Source organism: Camelus dromedarius, chromosome 32 (genome assembly GCF_036321535.1).
Source record: "Camelus dromedarius isolate mCamDro1 chromosome 32, mCamDro1.pat, whole genome shotgun sequence".
NCBI lineage: Eukaryota > Metazoa > Chordata > Mammalia > Artiodactyla > Camelidae > Camelus > Camelus dromedarius.
This window is the reverse complement of record NC_087467.1, coordinates 17978187-18002461: the sequence shown is the minus strand read 5'-3', so window position 1 is coordinate 18002461 and position 24275 is coordinate 17978187. Positions and strand designations below refer to the sequence as shown.

At 47.4% G+C, this 24275-nt stretch overlaps 1 protein-coding gene across 8 annotated transcripts in view; it reads left to right on the top strand.

The window, feature by feature from the left end:
- The window catches only part of LPIN2 (lipin 2), a 70171-nt gene that overhangs the window by 38305 nt on the left and 7591 nt on the right, over positions 1 to 24275 (top strand). For all 8 annotated transcript variants that reach the window (XR_010378706.1, XM_031439121.2, XM_064481556.1 and 5 more), the window contains 12 exons: positions 10 to 210; positions 5680 to 5775; positions 7710 to 7996; positions 13710 to 13817; positions 14419 to 14542; positions 15310 to 15643; positions 17023 to 17122; positions 19658 to 19845; positions 21534 to 21627; positions 22068 to 22137; positions 22870 to 22959; positions 23654 to 23736. Coding sequence is in view for 7 of the 8 variants with exons in the window: in XM_010976489.3 (XP_010974791.2) it covers positions 10 to 210; positions 5680 to 5775; positions 7710 to 7996; positions 13710 to 13817; positions 14419 to 14542; positions 15310 to 15643; positions 17023 to 17122; positions 19658 to 19845; positions 21534 to 21627; positions 22068 to 22137; positions 22870 to 22959; positions 23654 to 23736 (1775 nt within the window). In the remaining variant the exon portion in view is untranslated. The remainder of the gene's footprint in view (positions 1 to 9; positions 211 to 5679; positions 5776 to 7709; positions 7997 to 13709; positions 13818 to 14418; positions 14543 to 15309; positions 15644 to 17022; positions 17123 to 19657; positions 19846 to 21533; positions 21628 to 22067; positions 22138 to 22869; positions 22960 to 23653; positions 23737 to 24275) is intronic.

Below are 24275 nucleotides of genomic sequence, written 5' to 3'. Positions count from 1 at the left end.
GTTCTGTAGTCGCAGACCATGAATTACGTGGGACAGCTGGCGGGGCAGGTGATCGTCACCGTGAAGGAGCTCTACAAGGGCATCAACCAGGCCACGCTGTCCGGCTGCATCGACGTGGTCGTGGTGCGGCAGCAGGACGGCTCCTTCCAGTGCTCGCCCTTCCACGTGCGCTTCGGGAAGCTGGGCGTCCTGAGGTCCAAGGAGAAGGTGGTGAGTGAGCGCACGGCCTTTGCTCCTGGAGGCAGGGGCTGGGTGGGGCAGAGCAGGTCATTCCTGCGGGCCCTCCAGGCCTCTGTGTTTCTGTTTTAGTTTTTGTTTGTTTTTTTTAAATCTATATGATGTTGAAGACAATGGTATGAGAAGTCAGCCTTTAATGTTGTTGTGAATTTGCTTCTCAGTTCAGAGAACCCTGCTGCAGGAGGCCTCGGGGGGAAAAGGTGAAAATCATTTATGTATAAAATAATCCTATATGTTGCAACTCAGATGAGTCAAACAGAAAGTAGAGTTATAAAGGGGGAAATCAGATGTATTTAGCAGAAGTTCCTTCACCTTAGGCAGCACTTTATAATACTTAGTGTGATGCCTTCAGACCAGTTGTGAATGGAAAAGACTGACATGCTCAAGAATCCCATTTGTCTAAACAAAACTAATTAATGCCAGATTTGTGCATTTGTTTTGCTGTAAAACCTGATTTGTAATCTAAATTTTATTGTAAATACCAGGACTTGTCCCCAGATCAGACTGAAATGCAAATCCCCAGGCTTTTATTTATTTTAGTGAAGACTCGCTCAGAAAGAAGGCATTTGTGTTGGTTTTTCCTTTTCCTCCATCCTCTTTCCTTCAGGTTGCAAGCAACTGGAAGGTTTGTTAGTATATCTGATGGCAGTCGTGTTAGAAAACTGAGCTGACAATAAGGCTCTGCAGGTTCCTAGTAGTGTTTTCCTCTCTATAGTCCCACAGTGTCTACGAAACAGTAAAGGGAGACTCTGTCAGGGTTTTAAAGCCCACTGAAAGACCCACACCGTTTTGTGGCCCAGAAGTACGTCTTAGAGGACCACCATCATAAGTGGAAAACGTCTGTTTTCAGATTTTGGCTCTTTTACATAGCTGATCTTACTCTTCAAAATAGGAATTTATCTCTATTTTAGTTTGAAAGTGATTAGAGAGCCACGTTTCAGGGTGGCAGGGCTTGTGTGGTCCGGCCTCTGGTGAGTCACCCTTTAGAAACCAGAAGCAGTTGTGATGTGCTGAGTGACTTAGGAACTTTTCATTGTGAAACAGTGTTCAGCTGCAGCGTAGCTTCTCTGGAATTCTTTCTTTCTTCCAGTAACAGTAACCTACGGTACTTTCAGGCTGAAGCTGCTTTGGAGGAATTGGCAACAAACTGTTCATGCACTGAAATTTCCCATTAGTTATGCAAGGATCTATCTGTAAAATGGTGTATAAGGCCTTTTTTTCCCCTCTCCCCACTGTGACCTGGGTTTTTGATCAGCAGATTGAATAAGACTTCTGGCTTTCAAACAGGAGCCTGCAGGCTGGTATATATAAGCATTTGTGAATCTGTAAGTGGTAACCAGGCAGATGCGGTCTCTGCGTGCTGTTTGCCTCTAATTAAGAAAGTAATACAATTTCTGTATGAGGCTACACAAATCGTTATGTTAAATATCTTGTCAAACCCTTAACTTTCAGTAGAAGTCTATCCATGAGACCCAGAAAAAGATGGAAGTTCTTCTTTCCTGTTCTTTCCCTTGGTGTCCCAGACACCCAGAGGATATGTTTGGGTGGGAATTTGGCTATTTGAACAAACCATAGCTTTTCTATGACACTAAAACCAAAATCATGTCTGCCCAGAGATACTCTGGCAATTTGGATTACTATCTGAGTTACTTAAGGTCATTTTGGGTTAGAGGAAGCTGTTCATTGATTTTCAATTAAGAACTCAGTTTTCAAATATGTGGACACCTATGAAGTGGACTTGAAATCATAACCACCTTACAGCCTCTGGTTGTAGGTGCAGGTTACTGATTTTCCCACTGCCAGTGCTGTGTTCTTGTTTGATAGAATGCAGTACTCTTTGTGTATTTCCTAACTCAGGAATCTAATTTCAAAAGATAAACCTGTACTTGATATTTTAAAATGTTGATTTTGTTGATTTAATGCAAAACTGATGGCTTAATTATTTATCAGAGTTCAATGACCCAGTGTGTTAGGCAGGATACCATTGTGGATGGCAGAAATCCACCTCACAATAGCTTAGTCAAAAAGGAAATTTAATCGGCGTGTGTAACTGAAGCCCAGGGGTGTTCGACTTAATCAGGGCTTCATTTAGAGTCTCTGAAGGTGTAATCAGAACTCTGTCCCCACCTCTCAACTCTGCCTCCTTTGGTGTCTGTCTCTCTAATGCAAGGTGGCTGCCAGTACCTTCAGGGTTACTTCCAGTAACTTCTCCTTCCTTCAGAAATATCAGTGTTGGTCTCCCTGTCAGACGGGTCACATATGTCTCTGGGACTAGTCATTGCAGCTGGGAGTGGAATATATCCATTGACCTGGCTCAGACAGCAGCCCCACCGCCACTCTGAAGCCACACCTGGAATGGACGGTATGAAATAGAGGAGGCTAGCTCCCTGCAGGACACCAGAGATAGTCTTTCCCAAAGAATGTTGGCACGCCAACACAAGTGTCTGCTAAGTATTTCTCAAAAGTCAGTCAGTTCTGTATCAACATCTCAGTCGTATGTGCTGAGCAAGATTAAGGCACAGTGTGGGACGCCAGGGCTATAAGAAACGAGTCTTGTTTGGAAACCAGGTTACTAGAAAGCAGTACATCAATATGAGTGTCTCCTTTGGAGCAGTCACTCGGGGAAGTACCTATTCCAACTTGGTGCCATCTCCCAAAAGATTTTTAGTGTTTTTCCTTTGTGGCCTAAAGAGCTCATGGCTTATTCTTTTAAATATTCTCAATATTGGCACAATTGGATGTTAGATTTAATTTTTGGAAAGAACCAAACTCCATTTACAGTCAACTCAAGAGACTGAAGAAAGGAGTCATAGTAAGAAATGTCATATTTGACCCTAAAAATAAAGGCTATGAACATAAGGCAAAGGAATAACTTTTCTAAAATGGTTTTAAAACAGTCTTTGAGTTCGTATCCTAGAGAAGTGTCATTCCGTTTTCCCAGCTATGTTGGATAAATGGATAACCTCCAAAGGTGAAAATTTTGAAGGATGGTATTAGTTTGAATTTAAAAGATAAAATAACTCTAAATACTTCATTTGTATGGTTTAATTTAAAAATTTTATATGAGTAAAATTTTATATAACAACAAATCGACAAATGGTTATTTTAATTATTTTAGATGTCTAACTTCTAGTTGAACAAATTTATTTAAGTCATCCTGAGAAACCTAAGGTTTGGTATTATGGTGTAAATGTAGTTTTTCCCTATCCCCTTGCTTACAGTCTAGAAAAAAGGTTATTTTTCTTTACTTTTTCCATTTGCACATACCTTTCAGTTAAAAAACATTCTTCCTGTGACTGTGGAAGAAGCTGTTACAGCCGCTTTAGAAAATCATAGACGACTCTAGATGGTTATGTGACTTCAACTAGTTTATTTTGGAAAAATTTTAAAAACTTACCTGAAAGTATGTTTTTCTCCACACCGGGAATTTGTCACAGTACTTAGTCTTAGAGGAGTTCAGAGTTCATGTCCCACCAGTTTTTTCCCCCTCGCCTTTAATGGAGGCACTGAGGATTGAACCCAGGACCCTGTGCATGCCAAGCACGCACTCTGCCACTGAGCTATGACTCCTCACCCCCAATGCCCAGCTTTTTTTAGCAATAAATATTCACAGTAATATAAGCAGGCTAAGAAAATGAGTTAGGATTAACGTTTGTCTTACGGAAACCATTTTATGCAGCCTTTTCTTTTAAAAAGTAAAAGAAAAATGAGTTTTTGTATAAAATAATTGTTTTATTAACATTTCTGAAATTACATGATTTTTTAATACAGGATTTTTAACTTGTTTCATATTCAGTTCTTAGTGGCCTGTTAGTCTCATTTTCTTTTAAAGCGTTATCCTTTCTTTTTTAACAGCTTTATTGTTTTATAATTAATATGCAATAAACTGCACATATTCAAAAGATATAATTTGCTAAGTTTAAGCATACGTATGCCCCCATGAGACCATCACCACAGTCAAGACACAGAACATTGAGTTGTCCTGTCTCCTTAGTCTCCTCCAATCTGTGATAGTTCCTCAGTCTTTTTATGATGTTGACATATTTTTTATGTTGACATATTTTTTTAACATACTAATTTTAGATTTACAGCCAAGCTGCAAATACAGTTTCATCAGTTTCCGTATATCTTCATGCAGCCTCTTTCCCCAGTGGTAACATTTCACGTAACCATAGCACAATCATCAGAACCAGGAAATTAACATCGTTATAAACTATTAGCTAACGACCTTATTACGATTTCACCGGTTTTTCCACTACTGCCTTCTTTCTGTTGCAGGACCCTGCATTGCTCTCGTCCTGTCTTGTCAAACAGTTCTATCTTTCCCTATGACCTTGACCTCTGCAGAGTATGGAACAGTTACAGTGTAGATTGTCCCTCAGCTTGAGTTGGTCTGATGTTTTCTCATTCTGGTGACAGTAACACGGTGTGGGGCGTGCCCTCAGGTTCCCTGACAGCACATCCTCAGTGTCATTCCCACGGTCAGCTGTTTCCTCTGCTGATGTTCAGATTGAATTTTACTTCCAGCGCTAGTACTGTGTGTCTTAACCGCACTTTGATCGTGGTCGGTTTCCTCTTTCAATGGCCCGTTTTATAAAGTGTCACCTGGGTTTATCCCTGATTTATCCCATGCGCTTTGCGTCTGTTCTGGAGCTGAGAGACAGGTGTGCTAGGACTGGTCCCCAGTCTGGTGCCTTGGTTATTTACGTACACGTGGCACTCTGTCCACGGGCTGCGCATCCAAGCACTCAACCAACCTCAGATCAAAAACATTTGGGAAAAAATTTTCTAGAAAGTTCCAAAAAGCAACACTTGAATTCACTCCAGGTTGGCAACTATTTACATAGCATTCACAGTGCACTTATGTAGGAGTTACATTGTATCAGGTGTTACAAGTAATCTGGAGATGATTTAAAGTACACGGGAGGATGTGTGTAAGTTATATGCAAATGTGTCCTTTTCCATATAAGGGACTTGAACACCTTCCGTGGATTTCAGTGTCCGAAGGACGACTGTAGTGATCTGTGGACCGAGAACTGGCAGTGAAGTGTACTTTGTGCAGCTCCTCAGTTAACACATGGTGGTAACCGAAACTTGTGTTGATTGGAGCGTGAGGCCAGCTGGGCTGTAACCTGTGCAAGTGTGCATGCCTGTGTTGACAATATTTCCCTATTTTATGGCATTTGGGAAATTAAATGTTTTTTAAAATTTTTGTTATGTAAATAGATGATAAAGCATTTTTTTCAGTCCCTGGTTACGTGTTCCCTCCCTGCCAGGTCCGCCGGGGGCAGGGGTGGGAGGTGGGCAGGAGGGGAGGGGTCTCTCTGGGGCTGACCCTCTAGGAGCCTCGGTGCTAAGCTGGGCTTGAGAGCAGAACCTTGGCTTAGTTCAGCTTGAAGGAGAGACTCCTGATGCTAAATCACACCGCGTTTCTCCTCTTAGATCGACATAGAGATCAATGGTGACGCGGTGGACCTGCACATGAAGCTGGGCGACAATGGGGAGGCCTTCTTCGTGGAGGAGACCGAGGAGGAGTATGTAAGTCCTGGCGGGTCACATCCACGTCACACGTCGTGTTCAGCTGGCCTTCAGCTCCCAAAGCAGAAAGGTTCCGTTTCCATGGCTGGCTGTGTGGATGCCCGTCGCTGGTGAGGTGGGCTTCACTCTTCAGTGGACAGCTAATCCGTCAGAGAAGCAGGAGGAGTGAGCGCTTCCCCGCCAGAGCCCAGGGCGCGGGGTGGGCAGGAGGCCTTCGCACTGGCCCTTCTAGTGAGGGCGGCACAGTTTTTCTCCGCCTCCAGTGACCACCCGGGCCCGAGGACAGTCCTTCCACCTGAGTGATCCAGGCGTCTCTGAGGCCATGTCCCTGTGCGTGCATGTGTGGCCTTTGAACTTGGGAAACATGTTTGACGTTTTTGTTGGGGACATTACATCCCGCACCCTGAATAGTCAGGTGTTAGTTTAGTACTCAGGGTATTTAAATCAGTTGCCCTCTGACCTTTATAAATGAGTATTGCATGTTTGGCGTCTTTCAGCAAGAGAGCGCAGCCTGCCCCTCCCCCCCGCGTGTCCTCTGGTTTGAGTGGTGGGTGGACTGCCCTTGACTGACTCAAGGTGGATCTTTCTAAGACTTCTTAGAAGGCACAGTTACATCTTTCATCATAAAAATAAAATCTCAGCAGAAGTGGTCAAATTCAGGTTGTTAAGGATTTGGAGCTACATTTTGGGGAGTTTTGAAAATGAACTGCCAATTTGATGTCATAAATTCACAAAGAAAAAGTAAACAACAGCAGAATGAGATTGTTTACTGTTTTTTTAGTTTAGACTAGAAGCCAGCATCGTCAGGGCTGGTGTGTAAAGCCACAGTGAAACCTCACCAGACCAGTGTTCCTCCTGGCATCTTAAGTACTTGTTTTTATATGACTGTATTTGCATTTACTTGGCCTAAAGAAAAGTTTTCCTGGTTAGAGACAGAGGCCAAAGGCAGAATGAAGCAATAAATGAGTTATCAGCAGAACGAAACATTTCTGATGTAACTGTAACACTGCTCGCGCTCTGTATAGATCAGCAGCTGCAGTGAGTGAGCCGACGGGGTTACTGGGGGTCCGCCACCTGCCTCTCCTGGTCAGTCCTGATGGTCCCATTGAAAGCTATGCTCAGCAAGGTTGACTTGGGGAGTGTCCACTTTCCAGCCTTTTTTCCTGTTCCATGTATGACCAAATTGGCCAGATTTTCTTTAGCATAAAGTACTTCTCTTTAAACTTAACAAAAAAAAATTTATCCAACAACATCTGAATTAGTTGTATGAGTAACGCACGGCCCCACCCTCCAGAAGTTCACAGTTTAAAGGGGGGGTAAACGTTTCCAAAACCCATCTGGCTTCCATGTTCTTACTTTTTAGTTTCTCTCTGTTCTCCTTTGACTGTATGTCATCAGCACCTTCCAAGTCCGTAGTTGTAGATGGAGCTTTGTCCTTTCAATGGCTGCACAGTATGAGAGTCCACAGGACAGGTGTCCCCAGCGCTAGTCCTTTAACCATTCCCATGCCAGTAGCCGTTCAGGGTGCCCCCCGCCATCTCCCCCACAACTCCCGCAGCAGCGGGATGGGCTCTGCTTCCATTGGAGCTGTCCCGCGCCCTGCGTTCCCCCATGATCCACATCTCCCCATGCCCTGCGTCCCCCGGGGTCTCCCCGCGCCCCACGGCCAGTGCTCCACGCTGACTCGGCACCTCGGCTCCCCCGCTGTGTTCAGCAACTCGGGCTGAAACGCACGAAGGCTCAGCTGTGTGCAGCGGGGTAAGACCTGTCCAGGGCAGGGTGGGCAGGGTCTGAGTTCAGTATGACTTTCTTACCTTTAGAGCGAGGGAGGTGTTCTTTCTGCCGCTGTGAGAATTTAGATGCTCCACGAACGCGTTTGGAATCAGCGTGCGCTGTGTCACAGGCGGCTTTTCTTTCCCCATGTTCTCTTGAAGGAGAAGCTTCCTGCTTACCTCGCCACCTCGCCGATTCCCACCGATGATCAGTTCTTCACGGATATTGACTCCCCTTTGGTGAAACCAGGTGGACAGAGTGCAGACATCTCACACATCCTGGAAACAGAGGCCGTTTTCACCTCGAGTTCTGTGAAAAAGAAAAAACGGAGGAGGAAGAAATGCAAACAGGACAGCAAGAAGGAAGACCAGGCCGTGTCCCCCGCTGCAGAGGACACCGTGGGTGTGGACCTGAGCTCTGACGACGACAAGGGGGCCCAGTTGGCAAGGTAGGGGCCCGGGCGGGGGCGGGGGCTCCCGTGCAGGTGCCACGCGCAGAACTCGGTCCGGCGAGAGGCTGGTGTTTCTCCTCTGGGCCCTGCAGCCTGCGGTTTGGGCTTGTTTCCCCTCGACAGCCTGCTGTGGGGCCAAGCAGGAGAGGCGTTTTCTTTCCCCCTCTCTGCAGCTCTGCACAGCTGGCCATCAGGCATTTTGCTGTGGTGCTAAAATACCGTTTGAAGCAGACTGGCCGTGTGTCTCTTTTCATCCAGTAAGGTTCCGTAAACCATGCTTCACACACAGATCTGAACCAGTGACTCGCCCCTGGTTGGGCAGTTGTGACAGCGAGTGTGTTTCCTTCCCTGGTGGTCTGGTGTCTCATCTGTTCCCAAGTTCAGGGTTGTTGTTTTGAGCTTGTCCAGCAAGTTGAGGAGAAAGGGCTTTGTTTTTAAAAGTGAGAAATCTTTTATCACGACTTATTTACCAGCTCAGTAGATCTCAAAATAGATGCCAGTCTTCAAGTCAGCGTCTGGGATTTACAAGGCAGCAGTCGGGGGTAGGATGTATATTTTTTTCATACAAGACTGAGTTTTTAGATGACTGACTTCCCCCTGTTCAGTGGTGGCCCTGGCCAGACCGCGGTGTGTCAGTGGGGTGGCTCTTTTCCGTGGTGACCGTTGGACAAGAAGCTGCTGCCCACAGCTGACCTTGAATTTCCAAACCCGTTATTGAATTGGGGTGTGGGGAGGACGGCTTTGTGAGGCAGAAACTGGCCGCCTGTGTGCCTTCCCCCTGACAGCTGGGAAGGGCTCGGGCCCACCTCCTGGGAAGCTGCTCCTGGTAACGCCCCTCGTCGTGGGGAAAGAGGGTGTAATTCTTTGTCCAGTTACGGACACCTAATATACACCAAGTGTAAACTCTACCTTGATGTCTAGCATGTGTTTTTATTTACAAAGCTTTTGTTTAAAGTAGTCAAGTCAGGGGAAAACTGTAATTAATGTGTTGTTATTATGTAATAGTTACATTCTGCTAGTAAATAACATAATATAATAATCCCCTGCTTTTTTTTTTTTTGCAAAACTGTTAACTTGTTTTCTAAAATTTTAAAATCTGGATTGTATACCCCTTAACAAATTCTTGCGTTTAATAATAATGTTTAACATGTGGAATTGTTTCTTACTTAGCTGTTGTGTTTGTGGTTCTCTCTCACCTCCCCGACCGTGAAGGATTTCAGTTCCGACAGAAGGCAGAATCCCCCAGTTAGAGCTAAACAACAGAAGACAGAAGGCCATAGTGAGAACGTACTTAAGATTCGACAGATCAGTGTAGACCATACCTATAAAACTTGACAATTCTGAATAGCAAATTTGGGTAATGTTTGTCAGTATCAAAATACTGGCTGGGAAGAGCTTAATTATAAATGTTCAAAACTCTACTTTGATATCATTGATTCCCAGAGAATTTTAACTGATAAAAAGTACCACAAATCTCTTAAAAAGAGACTCTTCCCTTTTGTTCCTACTTTCAGTCTTTCACGGGGTACCTCTCTTTCCCTCCCTGGGAGCACAAACCAGGAGACCCTGTCCAATCTTCCATTGCTTGATTTCCACGCAGTTGAGAAGAGTGTAAACAGTTCCTTTAAAAGTTTTGGCTTATTCATAATGTGCAGGTGGGCAGGAAACGTGGTTTTTTGAGAAAATCTCGAAATATAGACACATGTAAATTTCATTTGGATTAGCACCGTGACACTCCCTTAAGTGCCTGAACTCCTGGAAATATTTCTGCTAACTGGAACTCTTTCGAGATCCACCAGGAAAGGCGCTGAGGGAACACTTCTGCCTCCGGGGTGTTGCTGACGTGTGTGAGCTGTGTCGCAGCACGGTAGAGCAGCGCTTAGAACCCCTGAAACACCTGCAGCTTCGGTCTGTGAAGTGACACCGTGTCTAAAATGTGCAGCATCACCTGCTGCAGTCACGGGGTCACCGTTCGGGAGGAATTGTGAGTGGGTCCATCTGAGAGGTACTAGCGCGCGCCTTCCTTTCCAGACTGTGCAGAAGCCAATGCAACCCAGTCTGGGGGCGTCCTGCTTGCTGATCTGGGCGCAGGGACAGATGCCTGCCAGCGTCTCTCTGAGCCCAAGCCTGCTGCCTGGGGACAGGCCTGTCAGAAGGCACAGGAACTAGGTCCCAGCAGTTTTCAGGAGCTTGGTGGTTTGCCTTTTCTGAGGTTACCAGTGACTCATAGGTGCCACCTGAAGGAGCTCTTCCCTGAGATCTCCTTAGACTAGGAGCTGCTGCATTGTACAGCCAGCAGAAACTGACTTAAACAGAGATGAAACGTGACAGTGGCGAGGGTTGAGGTGTTGCTGAGCTGAGAGGAGGAGACAGGCCGCCACACATCTCGTCGCGGATGGCAGCCTCGGGGCCCCTCTGGGCCTTCATCCCCTCATCTGAGAAGTAAGAGAATTGTACTCCGTGGTTTGCCAGGCCCTTCCCAGCTCAGCATCTGGGCTCTAAAATGGGAAGAAGATATTTACGGTCAGAAGCGTTAAGAGCATGTTAAACAGCACATTAAAGAGTCCGAGAGAAGACTAGGAAGTCAAGTGCTTTCTCCGTTGTGGGATCTGCAGATCACGTGGATTGGGGCAGTTCTGGCTTCCAAACAGCTGCTCCATAGCCCCTAACAGGAAAGAAATTTTGTTTACAGAGAAGATACCTAAAATAGGTTTTATTTTATTTTGATTGATAAATAGCATTCTATTTAAACTCTTTACTTTTCAAGAATTTTATTGATAATAGAATTAGGGCGAACTGAGGCCCTTTGAAGGCGGCAGAAGAAAGATGACGTCATTCTTTAAGGCAGGTGGGTGAGGAGCCAGAAGAAACTTACGAGTGGAAAGGAGAGCTTTCATCCTCCCAGAGCTCCGTGCAGACAGCGCCTGGTGAGCCTCCCCCCTTCCTAAGGACGCACTGGGAGCTCGGGTGTAGCCCGGAAGCCTTGGTCGTCGTTCCAGGGCATGGACGGCTGCACTTCACCTGGGCGTGCGTAGCCTCTGGGAGGGAAGAGCCTTCTCCCGCTGGACGACACTGTAGCACAGTCCTGAGAGCAGGTGCGCAGACACGCCGGGAATACTTAGAACACGCAGCGGTAGAGAAACGGGAGGATTACGACCACACCATCGAAAAGAATCTCTAGTTTTCATCCACCGAAGCAGACTGACTGACAGAGGTACACCTGGGAGCTAAGGGCAGGGTGCCTGAAATCCTGACCCGTAAGTGGCTTCCGGAGAACGTCCGTGTCAGTCTGCCAGCTCCCGGCCCTCCCTCCCTTCATCCCGACAACAGGGACAGGGCAATGTTGCCCGGCTCCCTCCCGTCCTGTCACGAGGTAGCATCTATGGGAAACTTCCTGCATCCAGAGCGAGCTTAGGTCATAGTCACACTGAGAGTGAGCGGCTGATCCCGGCGGGGCCTGGACCTCACTTGTGGTCCTCAGCAGCCCCTCTGTCTCTACATATGATGCTGTTCCTCTGACTTACCCACGTGAGTGATGCAGGCTACTTACTGTAACTCTCTGCTGATTTTTGTCCCTCCTTTTAAAAAGTGAGGTATAGTTTACAAAGAATGATACACTTAAGTCTTAGGTATGCAGTTCAATGAATTTTGACATCACGTAACCTCTGTTGGCTTTTGAATGCAAAAAATAATTGTTCTACACAGTCAGGCTGACTTTGAAGCCGTGAGTCGCGGTGCCTCTGTGGAGACCCAGGTGCTTCTGCACACTTGTCATGAACTTCACAGCTGGACCCCCGTGCCCCCCATGCCCTGGCCTGCACTGGGGCGGCTGCCCTCCTGCTCGTCCTCAGTGTTCGGCGCCGACGTGGGTGTTTGTCCTGCGTTTCAGCTTAAGGAGTCAGTGTTCACGCCGCGTCTCACCCCCTCGGTCCCGTGCTGTGTCATAAGTCGCCCTGTCGGGATCGGGCGGCCTCACTGGCTCCCTGCCCTCGGGCACGTGCACAGGGCCCGTCTCGGGCAGTGATCACAGTCCTGAAGGCACCTCGACACTGGCGACCTTCTCCATCGTTCTGCGGGGTCCCAACTGCTGGGCTCTGCCTTTGCCGGGATCCCCCCAGAAAAGACTGTGTCGTCCCTCCCTGGGCTTGAGAATTCCTCGTGGTGCCTGAGCGCCCTCTTCTCCAATGTTTTATTACATCCAGTTTGCTGTACTCTTCTTGGCTTAACCTTTTTACACTTCAGTGAAATATGTTCCAAAATTAAAATATTTTTAATAAAAACTTTCTGTGGCATTTACATTGTTCTTTTCAAACTGCTTTCTAATGTATGAGCAGTGATGGGTGAAGCTGTGCTGTCCTTTCAGACTGGGCAGAAAAGGACTGATCATAGCATCTGAGTTCCCTTTCTGACTTTTATCATTTGAATTTCCTCTTGTAAGAAATAGACTATTTTTATATGGATTTCAGCCTTTTTCAAGTATATGTGTTTTTCCCGTTGAGAGAGGTGTTGGCAGGTTTCATCTTCTGAGAGAAGGAAAGCAAGAGTTAGGACAACCTTAATTAGAAAGTGCGGGTACATTCAGGACAGTCACGCGTCAGAGGCAGTGGTAAAGCAGAGCCTGTTAAACTAGGATTTAAAGGAAGAAGTATCACAAATAAAATGGTTCCCAGCCCTATTTGTAGTCTAGCAATTACGTGATAGATATTCTCATTTCACATGTAGTATCTGTCCTGCTGGAACATTGAATTTTCTGCAAGAAGCTCTTAAATTTGTATAGGACGGTGTTTTACGCTTTGCAGAGTTTTTCTTTCACTTTTCTTTATACTTCTGAGAGCTTTCAATGTGATTCACCACATAAATCTCACATTGACGCTGAAGTAGACAGGACAAGTGACAAATTTCCAACTAAAGATGAAAAACCAGGGCCCCGCATTGCTTCTGTGGGATGTCTTCAGGGTTATATGGCAAGTTAGTTATATTAACTCTGCAAATTCAAGAAAACCAAAGGATGAGTTCATTAAAACCTTGTTAGCCTTAGTTCCGTCTGCCACCGCTCCCTGGGGTGTGAGTGCATTTGTCAGACTTTCCTGTCCTCACAGCCCATGGCGTGCAGACTCCGAGTTAGAGAAAGTCTCAGGTAGTACACGGGCCAAACCAGCAGGAACAGAAGCTTGAGGTTTTTAAGAGTATTTAGGGTATTTTGATTTTTGAGCCAGAGCTTTTGTCTCCAGCTGTTTGCTTGCTTGTTCTCTGTCATACGCAGAAATACAGGAGCTTGTTTTGCATCCAGCTTACTTACTAGCTCTTTGACTTTGGGTGGTTTACCAAACTCCTCCGGAGCCTCGATTACCTGATACCTCAGACAGGATTTCACTACCTCCGATTTGTAAGGATTGAATTAAATACACGTAAAGTCTTAGCTTCTTCTAGCCTCTGAATCAGTTACCCCTAATGGGTGTAAAAAGGAATCTGTAATCACATCTCCTTTTCTGTCCCTCCGCTCCATCCCGTGTGTGAGGGGGGATGGCAGTGTGCACAGGGTGGCGTCACTGAGCCCCTCTCTTCATGTTTCCCTTCTAGGAGAATGAGTTATTAAATCACTCGGCTTCCTTCATTTGTGCCTTTCAGACAGCATGTCAGAGCTGGAGGCTGTTTTCAAGCTGATGCAAATGTCATCGTTCTGCCTGTCTCTGTGTTCTTCCTTCCACAGAGGATCTTCCAATGTTTCCTTAAAGGAGGAGGAATATAAGGAGCCTCTGCTGTTCCATGCTGGGGACCACTACCCCTTATCTGATGGAGACTGGTCCCCATTAGACAGGTAAGGATTCTTGAAATTTCTCAACTTCTTAAAGGAAAGATACATTAAATAACTTTTCTGTGCACAGTGATACTTCCATTTCCCTCACACAAGTAGAGGGGCTGAATGTGTGCTTTTAGCATGAACATGAACCTTTCCTCTCAGTTACTATTTTGTTCCTAAACTTGATCTGGTCTCACAGAGTTGGCCAGCGTAAACCCACGTAAGCAGCATAGAATTTGACTCCTCACGGTTCTTTTTAGTGTCAGCTACCGACCGTAACTGCGATTACTCCTGTGAAGAAACAGGCACTCTCACTTGGGTTCCGGTCCAGTTTCTCTCTGTATTAATGTTAATTTAACCCATCTTTCCATGCGAAAGTTTCCTCTCCTGTCAGATGACCTTTCTCGCTGATTTCTTGTGAGAATCAAACGGGATGTGTATTATTTAGGACTCAGCAAGTCCATTGTTTTTATTGAAGTACTCAACTGGGAAAATGGCATTTACACCCGCAGGATAAAGTTGATATATTCAAACGTGCATTTCTTTTCTTCTGTCAAGCTCAGCGAGACTGAAGCTCTGGACTTTAAAGTCATCACCTTTCTTTGTCCTGTGTTTGCAGCCCCTACTCCCCGCCGGCGTGCCCTAAGAGCGACTCGGAGCTGGAGGTGAAACCCGCCGAGAGCCTGCTCAGATCAGAGTCCCACATGGAGTGGACGTGGGGCGGGTTCCCGGAGTCCACCAAGGTAGGAGGGCCGCCTGCCCGCCCGGTCGAGGGCATGGCTGCAGGCTCCCGTGAATGTCCGTGCTGGTGGTGCCCTCGTGTGGTCACACGGGTGCATCCAAGTTATCATGACTGCATTTACGGTGGAAGGGCTCCAGCATTATTTTGTGTATTTCCACTTAGTATAAATAATGTTGATTGTTAATTTGACATTTTAATCATTTTTAAAATACCTAACGGAAACTAAAATTTCCACTGAAATTTTAAATAGGAAATTGATTATGGAAGCTTTTTTGCCGGCTCGTAATGAAAAAAGAATTGGAAAGATGCATTTCATAAGAGAAAAAGGTATTTAGACCTGCTCTTCAGGTTTTAAAAATACACATTTTGCTTATATATGTGATTGCATTGAGATTTGACTCCCCGCTTTTACATTGTCTCATCAGAGCCTTGATGCAGTCCAGGCAGGGCTGCATTTTCACAGAGTACTCTCGTCTTCTCCCCCGAGGTGTCGGAGTTGTCGTGTTTCCTGTCTCCTCTAGAGCTGAGCTCTGTGGTATAACAGTTACAAATGTCGCTCTTGTAGATATCATGATATTGAACAAAACGCAGTTAGTTTTTCCCACTCCCTAATTGTGACCTATTTCACACATCCAAGAGATGTATTTAGTGAATGCGTGCTAAGTTACAAATGAAATTAACACACGCGCCTGCATCCAGCCATAAGAAATGGGCTATAGCAGACACCTTTGAAAGTAGTTTCATTTTTAAACAAGTCAACTCTTTCAGGTCAGCAAGAGAGAGCGAGCTGACCATCAGCCTAGGACAGCAACGATCACTCCGTCAGAAAACACCCATTTTCGGGTCATCCCCAGCGAGGACCACTTGCAAAGTGAAGTTGAGAAGGATGCGTCCGTGGGGGAGGCGCTCTGTACCGTCGTGAAGCCCAAACCCAGAGCCCCAGGGAAGCAGGTGAGCGGAGCCGCCTCCTCGGAAGAGCCCCTGGAGCTGCCCGAGGGCCCAGCTCCGCAGGAGGCCGACCACCCGCCTGCCCCGGCCTTCACGGAGGCGCCCTCAGAATCCAAGCCAGTTGCCAAAGTCGACTCGCCGTCCAGGAAGAGAGGTAATCACTGGTTCACGTGGCCCCAGCTGCTCTCGCTCCTGGTGGTGATTTATTCCCGGGTTTCAGGGCACACGCGCTAGCCGAGCTGCCTCTGTTGGTGCCCTGATCAGGTCCTGCCGCGCGGGATGGGGGCCGCTTAGTCCCACTCCCCCAGAGCGGACTTGGACCCCCCTCTCCCTGTCGCAGCTGCTCAGGCCCCTGAGAAGCATTTACTGAAAAAATTAACACATTAAAATTAGCCAGTGAGTAAAATTCACCCCTTTAATGACTAGGTATGTCCATAAAGTGAAGTAGAATCCTAAGCGATTATGTTTAACAGCGAGATGCTTGCACCTGAAACGTCTGGTTAGTTGAGGCCAAATCAAGTACTTTTGTTACAATAATACGGGACATAAATGCACGCTAATCATTAGTGTGCGTCCTCTTCTCTTGTTGATTGTTTCCCTCCGACGGAAGGTAGGGTCCAGCTCTTGGCTCAGTAGCTCTTGGTTTTGAAAAGAAGCTTGTGAACACCAGAACGTTCTCACTGTTTAAAAATACAATGTCCTTTGATCCTCAGTACAGCGAGAGCCAGGACGCAGGCTTAGCACAGGCTTCCCTGAAAGCATGCCTGGTCACAGACAGCTAAACACTTACTGCACTTGAAAAAGAAATGCTAACACCATGGGTTAGGAGGTCACACACTGACTTCAGAGCCAGTGTGTGTAAAATAAAAGGGTTTGACTGTCAAGGGTATTTGTGGCCGCTGTGACCACCTGGCTGATGCTGAACTCGGTCCCTGCTCCTTCACAGCTCAGCTCGTCTTCGCAAACCAGAAGCCCGTGACCCCGTGTTCTGCTCTGAGAAATGTGAAGAGGGAAACGCGGTGTTCAGGGCGAATGTTTTGTCTTGGTCTGGGAAGTAATGTTCTCGGCACGGAGTCCGGGAACTGACGAGATACGAACACTGAGTGCTGGTGTCCACCATTGATTTGGCCTCGTTCTTTCCTCCCCAACTTTTAATCATGAAATTTCACATGTATTTGGTTTTCACTCACACAGATACAGCTGTTTGGCTTTTTTTCCAGTCATTTTAAGCCACGTGAAAACAAGCTGCAGGCCTTGTGATGCTTCCCCGTTGCTCACGGAAGAGCAAGTGGGAGCAGGCGGGATTCGCACGTGTTTACTGCGCAGCTGCCGGGTTGTGCGCCCGAAGTCCTCTTCCATTCACGTGGGTGGCTGAGGACCAACCCGAGGGAAGGGGCTAGCTGACGCTTTAAAAATACAACTCGATTCCAGTCACGGCCGGTTTTATTATTTGCAAGCCTTTGTTTTCTAGCAGAGTTGTAAATGGAGAACAGCCACGTTCTCATCTCCGCTGTGTTTTTCTTGTAAAAACAGGTGTCCACAAGAGAAGCCAGCACCAGGGACCTGAAGACATTTACCTGGATGACCTGAAGGCCCTGGAACCTGAGGTTGCCGCTCTCTATTTCCCCAAAAGGTAGTGAACCTTGTATTGGAGGGTGGACGGCTCTGAAGGAGTCTGGCTGCTTTTAGAGCAAAACATTTTGTCTGAGGAAAAGGAGCCAAGGGGACAGTGTCCTTCACTAAGTTGGAGGATTGCCCAGATGTTGGGAAATTCAGAAGGGGTGTGTGTGTAGTTTTGACTGTGGTGATTTGAAATTAATGACTTATCTATTTATGAAGAAATTTTGAATGTGGTGAGAGGAGGTACCCTGGTCAAGCCTGCGTAAGGGCGTGACCGCGGAGGTGACTTCACGTTAGCACCACTGCTCACTAGCGTTAGTTCCACTCGTTGGGTTTTAAAGGTAAGATACCTTTATTCAGACACGCTTTACCGAGGACACCCGCCCTCCTCAGGGCGCCTGCGCCCGGGCCTGGTGAGTGCCCGCGGGGCTCTGGGCCCATCACCCTCCCCCTCTGTGACTCTCCCCTGGAGTGACACTGAGATCTCAGAAATGATGGGCTTGTACCGTTTCCCCGGCTCATTTGCATTCTTAGGGAAATTCCGTTGTAATACCCTGTGATTACAAAAAGCAGTTTACTTTTCCCCACGAGAAGCACGGCTTGAATGTGCTGAGCCACAGACACACGTAATTCAACACTACACAGCACATCACTGAAAAGCACGTCTTCAGTGTTTACTTAAAATAGAAAGATGGGGTCAGTAAGAAGATAACTTAAATTTTTACAGATATTTTTGGAAGATTGTTAAAACTCCTTCCTCGCTTTCTGCCCTACATTTTCTCCAAAAAGCCACTTCATTTCAAGCGATACTTGGGCTTTCAAGGTGAGAGAAATGAAGCTGGTCCTTTTTTTTTTTTTTCCCTGAATAAGAAAGTTGCAACGTAAGCTGTCTGAGAACTACCACTTTGTTTCCGACTTCCTAGTCCTTAATCATTATTTACATTGGGATTCCTAAGACAGACCCTTTAGTTTCCCTTTTAGAAAACGGGGAGCGTGACTGTTGCGGTGGGGCCTCTCCGTCCGTTACAGCCTGACCATTTGGGGTCATTCACCAAGCAAGCTTCTTACCTCTCCAACTCAGTGGTTCTTTAGACAATACTCATCAATATATGGAGACAGTGAGGTTGTTGAAATGCTCATAAGCGTTTGTTTTATCATCGTGGTCATTGCCGTCTTGACTAAATATTCAGTATTTAATTAGAGCTAAGTTTTACTTTTAAATCACATCACTCTTGTGGGTTTGGTGAGCTGTTGGGTTTTCAGGGGCCAGGCCCACGCAGCCCGCGCCTCTGTCCATGCGGACAGCTCGGTCATCTGATCACGTGGCCGCACCTGCTGTAAGAGGACCAGCCGTGCACCCAGGAGGATGAAGACGTGGGTGTCGGTGTTTCACCCCGGGGTCAGCCTTGCCCCTGGGCCCCAGCACAACAGCAGGTTTTGCTGCCTTACGTGGCTTTGGCTTTTTCATCATTTCCAGTGAGGAGCACATTCTGTTGATCCGATTAATCTCAATATTGTGCTGCTATGGGTGTACGTTGGTCTGAAGAGAGAGAATTTCCAAAAACGTAAATCTTTTCTTGAAAGGTTCAGATGCAGAACCTGGCAGTGTTGAGACTGACTTCTCTGCTCCCAGCCACTGCTCAAATTTGAGGGTTTTTCCCCCGAACTACACTGGATGGCATACATTAATACACTGGTTTTTTGAATAAAATCAGTTTGAAAATTCTGGAACTGTATTTCAATGTGACATTAAATGTCCATTCAGAAGGTGCAGAGCAGTGGAGGCTCATGACTGAGAGCCTTAAGGCGCCGTTTCCTGGTTCTTTTGCTCTTGAATTTATGCTCCGTTACAGAAAGTTTCCTTTGGGTTCAGCCTCTAAACCTGGCGTCTGCGCCTTGTCATCTAGAAAAGGGAAAATACTGAATAACCTCGTCTTTAGTGCTGGCTCTCACTAGTGTAAGAACAGTTTATTTCTAGTTTCTCAGAATATTTCTTTTTTTGAGGTGTGTCTTGCCTCCTGAGAATTTTCACTTGGTTAATTTCTTTGTTCTGTTTTGTAAAGTAACAGATGAGTTTAGAAAATCCTTGTTTTTAAAATAAGACACCCTTGAACTACAGTGATTTTCTACAGGATGTATATAGTACCACAGACTTTTCTAGGAAGTTAGGATCAAAAGATTTCCAAACATTTGATTTTGCTTAATTACTCTGTTATTTTCGTCATGGAAATGTAAATAAATGCTTCTGACTCACTTACCTCTCTAATTTAAGTCAGAATGGCCGTCACTGAAGAGTTGGTGTCACTGTGAATGACAGCGGCGATTTCTGTGTCGTATTTACCGTAGTCAGTTCATTCCTCAGTGGTGCGGCTGGGTTATTGTGAATGTCACTGACGAAGGGACTGAACACTCCCTAAGAAAAGCTGTCTGTGTGCAGGGCAGTCTGCTCCTTTGCGCGGGGAGCTGACTGGTTCCAGCTCCCCGAGGGCTGCGTGGTCAGGAGGCGAGGATGGGAGGGTGTACTGAGGCGGGTCCTCTCTCCCCACAGTGACTCAGACCCCGGCTCCAGGCAGTGGCCCGAGTTGGACACGCTGTCCGGCTCCCAGTCCCCGCAGTCAGTGGGCAGCGCGGCTGCTGATAGTGGCACCGAGTGCCTCTCAGATTCTGCCATGGACCTGCCCGACGTCACCCTCTCCCTCTGTGGGGGCCTCAGTGAGAACGGAGAAATTTCTAAAGGTAGGTAGGAACTTCTGCCGCCACGCCCGGTCCCCACTTCCCAGGAGACCTGCTGTGTGGCCGTTTCAGGGGTTAAACCCCCTGGTGGTCTTGGGCAGGTCACAGGTGTCTCCCTGCAGTGCCAGACTTCGCCCCTCAGTAAAGGAACCTCGTTCTGGGGTGACAGCGCCTGAGTGGGCTGGGGGCGTGTGCCCACGGGCTCTCCCGCACGTGGAGGGGCCGAGAGCTCTCCTGCCGTGACCCTTCGGGAATAGCTGTGGCCGGGGCCTGGCTGCCGGGGGTGGGGTGGGGCTGAGACAGGAGAGAAGGGCCTGAGGTTGTGATAACTGTCTCCTGACTAAATGGTCTTTCTGGCAAAAAGTAGAAAGATTACTGTGTCCCGGGCTCGAGCGTTGGCCCAGGAGAGTAGAGTTGCTCAGGAAGGGGCGAGCCCAGCAGGGGGTTCAGGAGTCTCAGGTGGGCTGTGCACCCACGTGTACGTCTGTCCCAGGCTCCCTGGCCTTTTAGGTTTTACCTCCTGCTGTAAACTGAACTCTTACTGTTTTCTCAGCTTGCCTGGTGGCCCTTGATTGGTTTTCCTCTAAGGAAAGATCTTCTTTTTATGACCAGCGTCATCTTCTGTCTCCTGCGTATGGCAGGCTGGGTCCCCTGAACAGTCACCTTCATAGGGTCACGGGGTGATCACTGTGCCTTTCTTCTCCATCTCTTAATTTTTTTTTTTTTTTTTTGCAAGAAATTAAGAGTGTGCTACGGCCAGTGCTTCCTTCTAGGGACAAAATTAAATAGGTCACTTTTTTTATAATCCTCATAAGCTCCCACTTTAAAAAATACAGGTGGAGGAGGGGATATACAATTTATATAAACTATAAAATCTATGCTTTAAAAAATACTGGTAACTTAGGTAGAGTTTGTTATTGAGGGAAGCAGAAATGGCAAGAAAAGTAAATCACACACAACTTACCAGGCGGAACAATCCCACTGAGAAATGTCTGTTGGCCTGTTCAGCGTGCAGGGTGAGGAACACGGTTCAAAAATTCATGCAGAAATCCTCATTTGTTCTGTGAGAACTTGGGATTTACTCCTTGACAGACCCTAAGCCAGATTCTGGTGTGTGGTTTTTTTCCTCCAAGCATTTTTAGATGTTCTTCCTGTGCTTTCAAATGTAGCAGGCGTGTGTGCACTTCCAGCTGTAAGACACCACCCCGCGCCCCGCGTATCCCCAGTCACGCAGTTGTCTGCCAGTTAAGGAGCTTCTCCCGCTTATAAGAATGAGACCCACAGTTTTTGTTAGTTGTGGAGTTGAGTGCGCACCTGCGCCTCCAGACCACCCCTCCCTCTGGCCACATCTGGTACCTGTCTTCCTAAAAGTTTCTGCCTTTCCCCCTTTCTCTCTCTCTCTCTCTCTTTTGTTTGTTTGTTTGTGGGTTCTTTGGTTTGTTTTAGTTTTTCTGTTTTCTATTTTTCAATTGGGGGAGGAGTTACAGAAGGGTAGGGGAGTAGAAAAGAAGTGTTTGTTCTTGCCCTGGGGAAAAACCTTTGTGTGACATTTTGTTTCTGATACATATAGAGAAGTTAGCTTTGGGGGTTTTATTTATCTCATACTCCCTTCAGTGTAGAGAGCGCTGTGATAATCTCCTGTGTGCATTTATGTGATCTCTAACCGAATGGATAATTATTTTACATTGCAGAGAAGTTCATGGAGCATATCATTACTTATCATGAGTTTGCAGAAAACCCTGGACTTATAGACAATCCCAACCTTGTAATACGGATATATAACCGGTAAATACAAAAAACTGCTTTTGTAATTGTTAGATACCCTTGGCAGGGTTTTTTTCCCCCAAGTGCTGCTTTTAACTATTACAGTGTTTCTTGCTGTAAAATATGCCATCATCTCATATAGATATGCAGATGGGCAGTGACTCTGAAGTGAAAGAGAAGCCTCAGCTTTATTTTTAAAGGAGGCATTGAAATGTGACTCTGCTTTATAGAATTTACTACTTTTTCTGTTCAGAGAAGTTTGGCTTGAAGCAAAGATTACTCAGATGGCAAAAAAATTTAGCTGATCATCTTTTCATTTAAAACAAGAGGAATTTTATGTGGTATCTCTACCTTTCTCTCCTCCTCTTCCCACCCCCCACCACTCCCGCTCTGCCCCCTTCTTTCCTCCCTCGCCGTCTCCTCTGTGTGTGACGGTTTCGCACGGTTTTCTTTTCTCGCAGTTACTACAGCTGGGCGCTGGCCGCTCCCATGATCCTCAGCCTGCAGGTCTTCCAGAAGAGTCTGCCTAAGGTGAGACGGCGCCGCAGAGCAGACAGTGCTTAGAAAAATCCGTATGTGCGTATTTCTAAGCTGGGTGTTGTTCAAACTTTTATTTAGTATTTTTAAATTAATATTATAAAAGATCCAGAAAGTTCTGTGTGCCCACTCAAATTATCTCATGTCCAAAAACCTAGGACGTCAGCCAGGCTGCCACATCTTTGTCATTTTTACTAGGTATTGATACCAGTTTCTGATTGTGTATAAAGGGCGAGAGATTTTACTGATCGTTCGTATAGAATGAATGAAAACGTTTCCTCCCATCACTATGGGAAGCAGCAGCAAGAAGAGGGTGCCGAGGCCCCCAGGAGCGTGACTTGAACTAAGCAGTGTGGTTAGTTCAGGCTGCGGTCAGTAAGCCTGTTCTGTAGAACCTGAAGGTTTGCTTTGACTCTGTCCGCCAAGAAGACACCTCCACCTCGTTGGTCCTCGTAACTCGTGAGGTGCTTCCCAAGGTAGAGGAGTGAGAGCAGCCCGCCTGCCCACCCCCACGGGGGGCTGCGCCTGCGTAGCTGGCCCCTCAGGCTCCTTCCTCAGAAGTGCCACAAGACAGGACGGCGTCGGTGTCTGCGAGGCATTCGGGAGGTGTGCAGAGCCCTGCTCGCACTCAGCAGGGAGGCACCGCCCTGCAGGTTAACAGTGGGAAGTGGCCGAGTGCTCCGTGACCGCCGGATGGCTTGACTAACCCGCGGTGATTGTTTCCAGGCCACGGTGGAGTCCTGGGTCAAAGATAAGATGCCAAAGAAATCCGGCCGCTGGTGGTTTTGGCGTAAGAGAGAGAGCATAACCAAACAGGTAATAACTGGCCTGGAGGTGGTCCTTTCCTTGGGCTGAAAAGGAGTCAATCTTTAATTTATTCAGAAACCTGCTCTGCCAGGTGTAAGGAAGTCAGTTTGGGTGTGTAACGCTCTATGACAGTAACAGCGGCCAACACTTTTGAGCAGTTAGGTGTGCAGGTGTGACGCTGGGTGCTTGACCTGCGTCTCCTCTCACCTGGACTGCAGCCCAGCAGTGCTGGTGGTGTACAGGTGACGAAACCGGAACATGGGGGGTGACGCTGCTAGAGAAGGGCCCGTAACTGGTGAGGAATGGCGCGGGGGTTCGACCTCATGTCCACCTCCGGAGCCGGTGCCCTTCCCGCCGAGCTGTTCTGCTCTGCCTTCCAGAGAGAAGCAGAGCTTGCCGCCCTCCCGCGCGGGCGGCAGTGGAGCCGGTCCCCTCTGCGCGGACCTGAGGGCTGTGAGACCCGGGCTGGTGCGCTGTGGTCAGGCCTCGCCTCTGACTGCCGTGGCAGAGTTTTGCACAGACAGCACGTGACGTCTCTCTCGGGTTTCTGTCCTTTGGCTCAAACTAGAGAGAGTCGGTTTCTTAAGCATTTTTCAGGTGGGGATTCAGAAAGCAGTTCTGCTCATTTCCAGAGAGCTGCTGACGGATTGTCGCTCGTTAGTGGGGAGTCCTGCACATTGTCGTTACTGTGTTGCTGTTCTAGCTGCCAGAGGCCAAAGAGGGGAAGTCGGAGGTGCCGCCGCCCAGTGACCTGCCGCCGAGTGCACAGGAGCCGGCCAGCGGCAGGTGGGGCACCCGGGGTTCCATCCAGGCTCAGCCCTCGCTCCCTCTGCTTCTGCCACTGCAGTCAAGTTGATTTGGGCAATTTTGTTTAATTCTTAACCAGAAATGTCTTTTTCCTATACATGCACATGACGGTAAGTGGCTTCATTGTGCCGCTCAGTTCAAAGAGGATAACTTCTGCTTTGCTTTAAAAACAGCATTAGCTTAGAGTAAATATGCTCATCTCTGCTCCTCAAATACCTCACTCCTTCCTGGGGCCATGGACTTGGGTGCCTGTGAAACGCAGGCTTCGGGGAGGGGATCTCGGGGGGTCCTGGGCGTGCTGTCCCCGGGGCCCCTGCTGCCCAGCTGTCGGGGCACAGGGAGACGTAACAGTCACAGCAGCTGTGTGGGTGCGTTTCCTGCCTTGGGAGGAGTAGCCACGTGGACGTTTGGGCTGGCCGCCCTGAGGGGAGGTGCCCAGCACACCCCATCCTTGCTTCTACCGTCTGCGTTTCTTCCCCTTACCAGGTTCCTCTTCCCTCCTCCCACCCCTAACTCGG